Raw genomic sequence first — 14,334 nt, 5'->3', positions numbered from 1 at the left:
TTTGAGTTCTGTTCAGGTTTTCTGTTACTGTGGTGCTGGGACGCCAGGCAGGCAGGCAGGCAGGCAGGCAGGGGAGCCAGGGGCAGGTGGACTGTGCTGTAAGTCTGATGATGACAGAGCATTGCTTATGTTCTAGTCATTGGGGAGGCTGTACAGCTTGTACACTTCTGGCCTGTGTGTACCTGAAGCAATGCCAGCATACAGGCCACACAGCAATGCATGTCAGCAGTGGTGGTTTAATTGGAGCAGGACGTTTCAACACACACAGGAGCATTAGCAGATGAATTGGTCAGTTACTGTGTTTAAAAAATGAAACGCCCTGATTAAGCAACTACCAAAGTCAATAACATTAGCACAGCCAGTGAAAAAAATAGATATGATAGCACGGATATGGTGTGACACAATAGAGATGTACTGACAGTGTGTCTTGTGCGACCCATTATATATATATATATATATATATATATATATATATGAGATCTTCAATAACTTTAGGTCAGATTTGATTACAATGTGATTTGTGGTTGATTTGATTACAATGTGATTTGTGGTTGATTTGATTACAATGTGATTTGTGGTTGATTTGATTACAATGTGATTTGTGGAAGTGTGACACGTACTTATGGACAGCTTGATATATGGATACAATAGGATAAGTGGATCTCGAGATGTGTAAAGCGTGGGATCTGTATGTATGGAAGTACAAGTTTGTCTGTACACCCCCAGATTCTAGTACCTTGCAGTAAAATATGGTCCTAATTGCGTAAGCCGATTCTCTACTTACAATTAAAAATATCTTTATTACCCGATTCTTACTCTCAATAGCCTATTTTTGTGCCTCTGCAAACGGGATATAACTGAAAAATAAGACCTGACAATTTAAAATGTATAAAATGAGCAAATCTTTAAAAATAAACAAAAGAAGACACAGAAATGTGCTTCCTCCAGTGAGCAGGCTCAGGCGTCCAGCCAGCAGGGTAGTGTAGCGCCTGGCAGATTGGATTTCCAGTAAGAGACTCTGACTCTGAACACCCTGTGTCATCGCACACTCGCCTCCCCCCAGAGATCACCACTGCAAAGACAGTCTGGCTGTCCTGCACACTTGCCTTGTCAATGCAAAACACAGAGCCTGGTTTAATTGCATTTAAATCACATCCACCTCTGCCTTCCCCTGCAGGTTAAAGGGAGACACGAGCTCAGCTTTGGATGAGACGTAAAACCGAGGTCCTGTCACCCTAACCCTAACCGAGGTCCTATTGCAAGTGACTCTGCAGCAGCAGTTATGATGCATAGCACCTCCTCTCTCTGTGAGTCTCTCTGGATAAAAGCATCTGCTAAACGACTAATTCATAATTAATAATAATTGGATTTCGAGTAGTTTGACAAGAGGCAAATCCAGCACTTCTTATTCAAGCGCTCTGTTATGAAAGCGTGTTTCTTGAAGACAAAGCTGCCCTTCCTCCTCTGCTCAGGCACTGCTAATCCCATCAAGAGTGTAATAACCAGAGCTTTAAAAAAACATGCCCCTTATTACCCAGGCAACTGGAGACAGGGAGGTCATATAGAGGTTGCTTTGAATTTGCATTAGTCTCTAGAGAACTGCTTATCAAATTGGGATGAAACTTAAGGTAAGGACATTCTTAGGCACACTGTATACCTTGATAATGTGCTTTAAACATGTGTTGAGCATCCAGGCATATAAGGAGCTGGCTATCTGTTCTACTGTATGTGTGTGTGTATAACACCACCGTGGTATAACCACTTATCCAATTGTATTCCATTTAATAAAAAGGCAATGCCTTTATTTTGACCACTAGTTACGTAATCTTTGATCTATATTAGCTACACAACGTAAATGAATGTGTCAGGTTAATACAACCTTTTTTTACACCATTTGTTTTGGTGGGGTAAGGAGTTAGAAAACTGGGTTAACTCCATGAACATGCATGTTTTATCCATGAGAGAGAGAAACAGGCCATTTCTTTTACATCGTTAAAAAAATACTTTATTATTGCAAAAATGATTTTACTAAAATAATATATCTTGCATACACCTCTCTCCATGTAAAAGTATTATCTTAATACAGAAAACCATTTATATCAAGACATATCTGTCAGGCAAGTTCATTATATATCTTGCCAAGATAATATTTCTGGAGGGTACAATGTAATTTTTCTCCTAATTTTTGGAATGTCCAATTATTATTCAACCTGGCTCACCACTGCAACCCCCAAACTAACTCGGGAGAGACGAGCACTCAGCCACAGGGGTCACTGGTGTGCAGTGAGCCAAGAACTCCCCAGCCAACCAAACCATACCCCACCCGGGCAGCGCTTGGCCAATTTCGCGCTGCACCCTGGGAACTCCCGTCCAGGGTCGGTAGTGGCATCGCTTGGATTCAGACTGGCGATCTCCAAGCTGTAGGGTGCATCCTGCAGCACTTTAATCAGGATTTTTTTTAGAAATACAATAATTTACAAGCAAACTTTCAAAGTGTGCAAAACACTGCAATTCATGACAATTGGGTATTTTTTTCATTTGGATTTCCCATTTGGTTTGCAAAGGCATGCAGCTCATGAAGCACACTAGATTAGCACACTTTGCACATAATGAATTAGAAGACAGCAGCCCAAACAGCACTATAAATAGACTAGCCTTGGAGGCTGTGCCCTGCCAGGGATATTTTTAAGACTCCAGTCTGCTTTGGAAGGGATTTATTCTTCAGACATTTTAATTGGTGAATTTAGTGCTCATCAAAAGTTAAGGACCTAAAGAACTTAATCAATATTCGCATGAGAGAGCACCTCAATCCTGACCTGAACACCCCCTGCCTGTCCTGGGCCTCTCTCAAGCAGAGACTGACAATTGTATAAAATGTGGAGTTTTAATTAGAATCTGAGCTGGATTCAAACTCCTAGGCTAGGGAAATTAAGCAATCTGGTGGTTCTGGCAGGGAGCTCACTTTAACCTTAGATCAAATGACAAAAAACACAAAGCAAATTTTAGGTGCTTCCAATACCAGATCAAATAGTCAATCGAATAGCTAGTATCTAATTTGTCCTTTGATAAACAATAATCGTCAAGGAAAGGATCTTACCTCAATCCATTACATCCCCGCTGTGCACCAGAGTTCGCCTCCTCCTCCTCAGCCTCCACCTGCTTTTTGGCTTCGTCTAACGGGGAGGGCAGCTATCCTGCCCCCCTGTGCGTGGCTTCCCTACTATCAGCCTCTCCACTTATCTGCAAGGTAACTTACGGACGGGTACCTCGAAAGACCAGGCTAAAGAATGTAGTGTAAAACATGTATAATATAGTAGAGTCAATCGCATGAGTTTCCTGACTGAATTATTATATATCACCTACTATAGTACTGATGAATTACAGAACTAGGGCACGGGACACACGCGCACATCCGCTTAAACTGGCTTAGGCTGTCAGCAGTGCGGTTTCAGGTTTTTAAAGACACATTATTCATACTGACACATTCTTGTTTAAAGCATGTAAAAAAGAAGATCTGCATTTTGAATGCCCCATTCCTTTTTAGTGCATAGCTTATATCTGCAATATTTCTGCCCTGCTCTGAGTTGAATTAACTAAGGGCTTGATTTGATAAACCTATAACCTGCTGGGATAAACCAAAGCAGGATTTTAGCATTTTACAGTACCAGGGAATCCACATGGATAAGTTGTTAATGCAATCCAGGGTAACTTCCCAATGCAGCAAAATGCTTTAAATGATCCCAGTGGGGTTTAGGTTTATCAAATTAACCCCTAACCAGATAGCATCTGCACAGTTCAATCAGTATTGTGCCAACATCTGTAAATGACACACATGGTTGAACTAAACCCAGGATTCCTCATCCCCATCCCCTGTTCTTTCCTGGAAGGCTTCTTTCCTTCCCGAAATCTTGGCCCCAGGAGAGACGCTTTGTTTGCGGGGCCAGACATCCTCCTCGGATCCCAGGTCATCTTCAGTGGAGTAGAGAGTCGGGATGGAGCTTTGGGAGCCTTGCAAGACCTGAACTGAGTGTCTGGAACTGGACTTCCTCTGGGCTTCCTCTGATGTCCTGTCGGCTCCTGAGCTCCGAGCATGTCTGTAGGACACCGGGGTCGGGATCTTTGATGGCTTTTTCTCTGGCCTGGTGTCCCGTCTGGGCCTGATCTTGGAACGAAGCTTCAGCTTGTAGATAGACGGCACTCTCTCTGGCTTTTTTAAGCCCCGTTTCTGCTTGAACGATGGGGTTCTGGCCTTCACCAGAGGACCTGGAGACCCGGAAGAAGCCGTACTGGAGCCATTGAGGGTGTCCATGGACTTGACCTTCATGAGAGGTCCACTGGTTATGGGATCTTGGTGATCTGGCCTCCCAGCTTCAGCAGGTTCTTTGGACTCTACACTGGAGCCGAGGGAAGACCAAGACCCCATCCTGTTAGGCTGCGCAACATTCAGGCTGCCAGAATCCATACTCCTGGTCTCCCTGAAAGCTGCTGTTCCTGGGTCTACCTGGCCAATGGGTTTGGGTGGGATTTTTGCCACCCAGCTTTCTACATCCACCTTATTGAGCGGTAGTTGGCCTCTGGATAATTCAGCAATAACTGCATCAAAGCTGGGCTCAGTTTGGGGAGTTCTGGACCCTTCAGCTGAAGAAACACTGAAGGTGGACGTCCTCTGGCTGCGGGCAGCAGAGGGAACGGAGGTAAGGACAGACAGTCTAGAAGCCAAGGAGAGCTCCTGTATTGTTGAATCCTGTCCCAGAGGAATCTCTGAATCAGCATCCTCGGTGTTGTTGTTTTCATCCGAGTCAATGTCCAAAATCTGCATGTTAGACAAGATCTCATCCTCCAGGCTTCTGTACAACTCAGACTCTTGCTCAGGGCCGATGGGTGGAGGGGTAAAGAGACACTCTCTCTCCATCTCCCCCACCGTCTCCCTGTCTCTGTTCATAGCCCTGTTGGTATTATTGTTATGGTTGTTGTTCAGGCGTTCAAAGGCCTGCCCCTGCTGGAAAACATCATCCATATCACCCGGTTCGGTCACGTTGATGCGTATCATACTGCCCAGGCTGGCAAAGCGGAGAGTGTTCTGCCTCGGAACACTCAACCCTCTTCTGGGGTTCGGGTTGCCATCACTGACCGGGGTTTTTCTACCATCTCTGAACCCAATATTGGGGTTGCCGAGCGGAGTGGACGGTCTGTTCTGGGGATGACTGACTGTTTTACTGGTGACCTGCTTGGTCGGACTCTGAGAACGGGTTATAGCACTAGAGGCCCTGACTGTGTTGGCGCTGATTTGAGTCTGAGGGCTGGCTTTCACTTCTTGTTTTGGGAGAACTTGCTTAGTAGGGCTCCGGCACCGATTAGGCGTTGAAGGCCTGCCTGACGTCAGCCCACCCATTATGTGAAAGTTTGACGAAGGGGTGGGGGGTCTGCTGCGGTTATTAGCTGGTAACTCCACATTGTTCCTATTGGGGGTTTGCTTCGTTTTGGATTCTGAGAACTGGGACTTGGTCCAGGTTTGAGCCAGCCTGCTGTCCTTGTTCTGCTGCTGCTGGGGAATGGGTTCGGTTCTCTGAAAGCCCAGCGGGGTTCTGGAGCGCTGGGCCTCAAGCCGAGGCCCGCTGGCTGGGTGGCCGTGTCTGGGGAGGCTGCCCCCAAGTCCAGGGCTGGGGGGGGTCCTGGTCTTGTCTCTCCCAGTTCTAGTGGATGCAGTCTGGAGGGAGCCAGCCTGCCCTTCACTGAAGAGCTGTCTGCGAGAGGGAGTGGCAGATCGCTCCGTCACCCTGGAATTACACATACAGGAATCTGTAAGATCATCCAGAACTTAAAAGATGTATTAGTCATAGATAAGATATATAGCACTCCAAAGTCTCATTGATAAGCCTTTATCTACATCTTCATTAATAAATATTCCTTGTCGGAAACATTGTGAGGCTGTCATAATAGTTGCACATACAGCAATCTACCCATTAAAAAAAACGATAGGAATTGTATTTCAATCCCATTGCACTGAAGCAGGGCTGCAGTATACAGGCTTGGGGTTTCTATTTAAACACTAAGCAAAGCAGATTCATTCATTCAAATTTATTCAAAACCAAAACAGCATTTGCTCCAGTGCAAAGTTTGCATCACTTGAAATAAAGCAAAGAATTAGCATACTAATACAAAATATAAGTAAACAAGCCATATTTTCCCCAAAAGGAATAAACAGCTAATGCTTAACGAAGCTCAACTACCATTCCAGCCGACAGCTGCAGAATCTGCACATCATTATTTTGTCGGCTGCATACATCCCCTCATGCTCAAATTCTTTGTAGCGTTGTTTAATTGTTTTGAGCGCTTTACGCATTTTAGAAACAAACATCTCTTCCATCACAATTTGAATTCCCAAACGACTCATGTAACACCTTCTCTGACAATTCCTATTACCGACGGGTATATGTCTAACCAGTGTTTAGCGAATTAGGAGGACCTGTAGTGCTCACCATTGAGTCTTTCTGATTGGCTGTTTAACATGTTATCTACGTCCTTATTGGATAATTGTGCCAATAAGGCATGTCGTAACATATGATTGACACCCCACTTTCACATATGGCTCAGTCAGGCACTGTTTCAGTGCAGTGGCACCCCAAATATGATCCATTCACTACCAATGCAGATTGAATGGGTGAGTATTTTATTCAGAATAGCTGGGGAGCAATGTTTTCAATGGCCTCATCCAGTTGCTATTTCTCGTAAGCAGCGGATGGTTATTACTAGAAACACGCGCTCATTAACACAGTTACTATTGCAGGTTTCATTCTGTCTTCACATAAGGCAAACCTGCTTTTTAATTGTGTTCATGTTATCAAAGTTGATACTATTTTAAATGACAGTCTTTATAAAGTTCTTAATGCACTCTCTGTCTAATAACTCACTGACATAAACCGAGTAAGCCCCTGGCAACAAGCAACACAGGACTTTAGAACTGGCAGAGATTATAAAAAATACTGCAAGCGGCAGAGTGTGATAAATGAGAATTGAATTACATTCTCATATCACACACTACCCCGTGCATTATTCTCTACATAATATCTTATCTTGCTCACTGATATATGCAAATAAACACAAGCTCAGCGGCTGCAGTACCTTTGAAAGCAGGCCAGAACTTGTCTCTGCTCCCAGTATATCAAAGCTGACACTTTGTTTCTGGTTTTAAGTGAAGCTAAAGTCAGGGCAACACAGTTATATTGCTCAAGTAATTGATTACCAACTTGTCTTTTCCCAATGCAGCATCCAAGCGTGTATATATATGATTAAGCCTTTTTTAAGTACATGTCTGTCACACGGCTGGCTGAGTGGTGCTGTCAGATCCAGGAAATGAATACACAGAGACAGGACAGATGAGGTGAAACTGAGTCGCGGCAGCGCTCAGTGTTTAATAAACAAATAAATAAAAAGGTTGAACAAAACAAGACAGGACACGGCACATTACGCCAAAATAAATAGACAAACAAAACGGACTAACATTAACAAACAGTGGACGGACAGACACACAAACACGGTGAGTTTAAATAAACAAACAAGTATCGTGCTGGTCCTACCAGCACGCGATAGCAATTGTTATCTTTTTATTTAACTTTAGTTCTCCTCCTCTCTCTCCCGTTCACTACTCACCGAACACCCAATCCCGAGTGAGTAAAACGTGCATCTATATATACTGTTGTGCTGGGATTCAATTACTAATTAATTATTCACTTGAATCCCAGCACGTGAATTAATCATGTGCAACCTCGTGCTCACATATTATATACTTTAAATGCACGTGAATTGATGTGCAATCCCGTGCCTAAATACAATTATACACTTTAAATAACTCGTGCTGCACACACCCATTTATATCCCGTGCAGCCATCTCTATTCACCAACATTAACACACCACACGCAACAAACAACACAGAAATGCACACAGGGGCGGAGCACATTGCCACATATACCCCCCCTTGTGCGCAGCACACATGGCCTCAACGGCCACCTCCCCCCTTAAAAGCCCAAAAGTCCAGCACAAAGTCCTGGGCCAGAACCGGACGCTTCAAGGGGCCCACTGGTGGCAATGTTGCCAGTAGCCAGGCTGCTACTGGCCATGCTGTCAGGAGACGTGCTGACAGCTCCCAGACTGACTCCTTAAGCCGGGGCAGCGGAAAGGCTGCTTGGGGGGTGGTCTCCTGACCTCCCCCCTTCTTCGTAGCCAGCAGCTCCCTTTTGTGGGGCTCCGGCCACAGTACTTCCTGCAGCGCACGTGCTGCAGTGGGAGTAGGTCTCCTGACCTCCGCCACGATCTCCGGCAGCGAAACTGCTGCTGGGGTTGGTGGTCTCCATACCTCCTCCCCCTTCTTCAAAGCCAACAGCTCCCCTTTGTGGGGCTCCGGCCACAGTACTTCCGGCAGCGAAAGTGCTGCAGTGGGCACAGGTCTTCTGGCGACGAAGGTGGGAGCAGCGTGTAGTCTCCTGGCGACGAAGGTGGGAGCAGCGTGTAGTCTCCTGGCGACGAAGGTGGGAGCAGCGTGTAGTTTCCCCCTCTTGCAGGGGACTGGTGCTGCTCTCCCTCTCTTGCAGGGGCCTGGTGCGGCTCTGCCTCTGAAGGGCAAACCAGCAGGCATTTTCCCTCTGCTGGTGGAGATGGGGACAGCAGGCATTTCCCCTCTGCTGGTGGAGATGGGGACAGCAGGCATTCTCCCCCTGCTGGTGGAAGTGGGAACAGCAGGCATTCTCGCTCTGCTGGTGGAGGTGGGAACAGCTGCCTCTCGGGCTTTGGATTCCCGCGGTCCCCCCGTCTGGGCGCTGGACGCTCGCGGTCCCCCCGTCTGGACGCTGGATGCACGGGCTCCTCCCACTCAGGTGCTAGTTCCTCCTCATAACTGCGGAAGGGACAGATGGCAAAGTAATGCTTACCCTCGCAGAGGGGGCACAACGGCAATGACAGCCGGTTGGGTCCTGGCTTCCTAGCCTTCCGGCGGAACCACTCCTCAGTGTCTTCCCCCCATCCCATCTTTCAGGACAGTGCCCGAAGAGCCACATGGACGGAGCAGTGCATGGTGATGTGACAGGTTTTACCACAGGCAAAACACCACAGCCCTGCTTCCTCCTTTCCCCCTTTGCTCTGCTGTTACTGCTTCTTCAGGCTGTTTTTTCCCATTTTTTTTTTTTTAAACAGTCCTGTGGTTTTTTGATTTTTTTAACACAAAAACACCTCTCCTGGTCTGACGCTTGGAGGCTCTGTTATCCCACGCAGGACACCATATGTCACACGGCTGGCTGAGTGGTGCTGTCAGATCCAGGAAATGAATACACAGAGACAGGACAGATGAGGTGAAACTGAGTTGCGGCAGTGCTCAGTGTTTAATAAACATATAAATAAAAAGGTTGAACAAAACAAGACAGGACACGGCACTTTACGCCAAAATAAATAGACAAACAAAACGGACTAACATTAACAAACGGTGGACGGACAGACACACAAACACGGCGAGTTTAAATAAACAAACAAGTATCGTGCTGGTCCTACCAGCACGCGATAGCAATTGTTATCTTTTTATTTAACTTTAGTTCTCCTCCTCTCTCTCCTGTTCACTACTCACCGAACACCCAACCCCGAGTGAGTAAAACGTGCATCTATATATAATGTATTGTGCCGGGATTCAATTACCAATTAATTATTCACTTGAATCCCAGCACGTGAATTAATTATGTGCAACCTCGTGCTCACATATTAAATACTTTAAATGCACGTGAATTGATGTGCAATCCCGTGCCTAAATACAATTATACACTTTAAATAACTCGTGCTGCACACACCCATTTATATCCTGTGTACCAATGCCTATACACCAACATTAACACACCACACGCAACATACAACACAGAAATGTACACAGGGGCGGGGCACATTGCCACAATGTCTTTGAGTGACGTGAATAGCTTTGAGGAAAGCATAACCGAAGAGATTAAATCTCAGTGGGTCCGTAGCTACAAGCCTGACAGAAGGGCCCTGTTTATTAAAAGGTATTTGTCAAGGACAGATGACCTGAAACGGAATTTGGTAAGACTTTTCATTTTCAAATGTTTATTAAACTGATTTCTGGTTTAATCGTTTCTGAGAAGCACGTCTTGTCATTATGAAGGCAACTGGAGTTTCGAATTCCTGATTTGAGTGTTTAAATCCAGCTGTCAAAGTGTTTGAAATTCTGCATGAATTACCTTGATGCGGTTTAAACATGAATGCTGCTCTAGTTTTGAGATTTAAACCTGATATAAAGACAATCATGATTTATATAGTTATATATATTTTTGTCCTGTCATCAGTATGGCTCTTTTAAGGTTATTTTTTGAATGACTGGACAGTACATATATTGCATAGCAATTTGAAGCAGATTAACTATGAGATTAATAAGAGCCCACCTAAACATTTCCTGTCTACATTGTGCCCAGTGAGGCTCCCAGTGCTTTGCCGTGCTGTACACAATCATTCTATTTCATGATCTAGTTCTTCAACGTCTTTGCTGCAATGGGATCAGAGAAAGCTTCTGATTCTATGAACTCATCCATCATTATATATCCCAGGACAAGCTTTGACAGAAAGACTTATGAGAAAGAAGCCCTAGTGAACAGGATAAGTCTGACCTGCCAACTCCCCGGCTCCACAACTGATGTGTATAATCCGGGTTTCAAGGACTTCAAAGCTTTTCCATTACACAGGTGCAACACCTGCTCCAGCATCGCTTTAAATGAACAACATTTGGAGCACCACTGAACTCCTGTTCATTGCTGTACATCTACAATTAATACACTAAATATTTTAACTTTTCAGTCGTTTACCTTTAAACGACCCCATACATTTCCTATAAAAAAGTAGATTTGAATATGCATTTTTCGATTAGACATTTAGGGGCTGATTTTGAGGAAACGTGGTAAAACACAAATGTAAGGACAAAGTGCTTTACACTTGTGCTGGATTGTGGCGCCCTCTGTGATTTTGAGGGGGATTTGAGCTGGGCGCTGGTGCAATTCTGTTAGCACTGATTAATGAAGAAAGAGCAGTGCCCCGTCCTTTTCCATCTGCATTAGTGCCAGTGCTCGGCATATCTTTTGGGGTGTGGCCTCATTTGCATGTTAATTAGTGATTTTGCTGATAGCACAGATGGGGACTGTGTCTCTAACCAGTAAGGGGAGGTTTATCTGAAACACAGGAGCTGTCAATCCTTTTATGAAAGAGAACAGCAAGTGGTGAGTGAGACACAAAACACACATTTCCTATGTTATTTACATTTCTGTATAATATTTCAAATAATAAAGCTGTGTGAACTGGGATGTGGAACATGTCTTTGTTAACTAGGGCTGCTCTGAAAAATATAGATTTATATCACATGGGAAAGATATAATAAATATTACATAGAAAACTGTGTTGGAAAATGTGTGTTTTCTGTCTCCCTCGCTCCCTCGCTCCCTCGCTCCCTCACTCCTTCACCACTTGCTGTTCCCTTTTCGTAATGGGATCGACATCGCCTGTGTTTCAGATAAACCTTCCTTACTGGTTAGTTTGAGAAGCAGTCGCCCCTGTCTGTGCCGACATCAAAATCACTCAAACCTAACATGCAAGTGAGGCCACACCCTGAAAGGTAAGCCGACCAGCGGTACTGACGCAGATAAAAAGAGACGGGCAAAGCATGTCACCAAAATCTCATTCCAGGGCAAAGGCAGTTTGCTCCCGTTGGCGCAGTGCTTTTTCATTATAATCAGGGCAAACGTGCCTTGCCATTGTGTTACAGGCTTCAAACATGCATGCATACATACATACATATATACATACATACATACATACACACACACACTGTGGTAAAGTGTATGGGAAGGTAATTGAGGGGAAATACATAGGCCCGAGAATTACACAAGTTTTTATCCAATGTAGTCCAAGGAAGCAAATACTGATTGTAAAAATGATATTTCTCAAGAGCCTTTGGGCTTGACTGGCTATCAGGAAGTTCATGTAAAACACCTGGGTTTAATTAAGGGTGCCTATAAAGGCTGTAGGAATGAACCTGTGGGTGAGTTTTGTGTCTCACTCGCTGTAGGAGTGAACCTGTGGGTGATACATACATACATACATACATATACATACATACATACATACATACATATAAAATGAAACAAAATGAAATGAAAAGAATGCAAGCTGACCGGGTCGGAGCTGTGTCCCCCGGGGTCCTGAAGCCAGTGTTGTGTCCGTTCACATCTGGGGAGGAGGCTGGGAGCCTGGTGCTGCTGGTGCTGCTCAGCCTGAGCCCCCTGGAGGGTGCGGAGGGTGTCCACTCCACTGCGGGCATGGGGCTCTGCGAGCGGCTCAGCAGCAGCATGCTCTGGGGCTTGCCGTGCCCCTCCTGTCTGGGGGTCAGCCGGGCCTTGATCTCGTGGACAGGGGTCACCGGGGTCACCGGCCTCTGAGGGCTGCCGAACCTCATTGCTTGTTTGTGAGCTAAAAACAGAAACAGAGGGGAAACCTATTCAAGACCCTCGAACAGCAAGGATTGAATGTGGTCACAAGACTTGGGATGGGGCTTTTGTAGTTTGGTTTACCCCTGAAATATATGACTTCAGTGGTAGCCCAAATAGTGTTTTTTTTCTTGTACAATTTTGCAAATTTTAAGGTCCTTCGTTGTTCTTTGCATCCATTTTTTTTAATTTTGCCATCTTTAAACAATATCTTCTTTTCTTTTTATCTCAGAATGCTAAACAGCATCCTGAAGACTGAAGCTGTTGAAAATAGATGCTCACGTTACAAAATGAATATAAGCTGGATAGACTGACTCTAAACTGAGCCTACAAAGAGAGCCTGCATAGGATTCGACACACAGGGAATAAATAAGAATGTGAAAATGCTCAGTATTTTTCAGATAACTCTGTCAAGTGCAGTTGTATTCCAGATATTATTTTCTAGCAAAGCAGAACAATCAGGTGGGATAGAAGATCTTCATTTTACCTCCTCAATGGTAAACAACAAGAAGTGGAGCAAATGTTTAGGACCAAGAAATATATCTTGCAATGTATAAACATACAGCACTAGTGCTTTCTCTCTTCGCTTCAACAGATTGATATAATAGAGCCATTTGGTTGTTGTTTCAAACACAGCATTTGTAAGATCTGTTAGTTGTCATTGTTTCTGAGTGCTGCTGCAGTTGTTGCCACGAGATATTTATCCTCACTGTTTGTGTGTACTGTATAAATCACTTATTAAAAATAATCACAGGCTTGTCTAAATGACAGTTCATCTAATACTGTGCAGTGATGTCACCTCATGCACAGAACAGAGTCACAATTCTAATGTTGGGCGCTTGTTTTCTCAATCAACTCTTTACCTTGGGGGTTATTTGCATAATTATAGAGTAGGTGCTAATTGGCCACTGTGGAATCATCGATCAGCAGCACTAGGGTGTGTATATATATATATCATTTGAAGGCTCCCACAGCAGCCTACACGGCCCAGGTACAGTATTTGTTAAATGAGTCACTTGAATCTTCAACAGTGGCTCAATCCTGACCTCCACATTGTAGTTTCCAGCGGGTCAGACAAGCCTCACCCACAGGTTTTGCATTTGATCTCAATACTATCAAATGCTGTGAAGGTTTAATTTTACACAGGCTATAACTATAGATATATAATACAGATTTAAAACACGGTGGCTGACTTATCAGAACAAGGATACTGACAGAATGCGCTTAGGGAGTCACCTATCTGCTGCTCAGTCTATTTTTTCCTCAAATAATGTAATTTATCGGTACATTAGGGCCAATGCGCACCCGAGTGAGAAACAAATAAATAAACGTGTTGATTGAAGTGAACTCATGCACACCGCAGGCGAAACGATCGATGCAAAATCTTAATGCTGTGTACAGGCTTCAGTTATCTTTTCATTCAGGGCACATTCGTGTGCATTGGTGCTCTAGTGTTTATTCCACACACCACTCTCATGACCTGATTGAATAGGTGTGTTAATTGTTCTGCTCTTGGATGAACGACCAGCCAAATTAAATCATAATAGGTGTTCTGAAAATACCAAAATCAGATAGTATAATTCACCTGCTAAACAAATGCCAGCAGTAGATTTTTATGCTCTCATCATGAAATATATAAAGTGGAGGGTACTTCACTCCCAGAATGCTCTTTCCTCTGAAGATTAGGTTGATTCGATTCGCCACGTCAACATACTTTTGAAAATGTTATTTGAGACTAAACAAAATATATGTCAATAATACTTAATTGGTTTCATTATGTATAAGAAAAACATATTTTAAGATGTTAAAAAATGA

At 44.3% G+C, this 14,334-nt stretch overlaps 1 protein-coding gene across 1 annotated transcript in view; it reads right to left on the bottom strand.

The window, feature by feature from the left end:
* Positions 1-1,989: 1,989 nt before the first annotated feature.
* Positions 1,990-14,334, bottom strand: part of LOC117430579 (GAS2-like protein 2A) — a 28,008-nt gene continuing 15,663 nt past the window's right edge. The window contains exons 5-6 of the mRNA XM_034050751.3: positions 12,208-12,502; positions 1,990-5,777 (exon numbers count right to left, since the gene is read on the bottom strand). Of these exons, the coding sequence (XP_033906642.3) occupies positions 3,842-5,777; positions 12,208-12,502 (2,231 nt within the window). The 3' untranslated portion in view covers positions 1,990-3,841. The remainder of the gene's footprint in view (positions 5,778-12,207; positions 12,503-14,334) is intronic.

Source organism: Acipenser ruthenus, chromosome 26 (genome assembly GCF_902713425.1).
Source record: "Acipenser ruthenus chromosome 26, fAciRut3.2 maternal haplotype, whole genome shotgun sequence".
NCBI classification, from domain to species: Eukaryota; Metazoa; Chordata; class Actinopteri; order Acipenseriformes; family Acipenseridae; genus Acipenser; species Acipenser ruthenus.
Note: the sequence above shows the minus strand (reverse complement) of the source record. Positions and strands in the feature narration are given on the sequence as shown.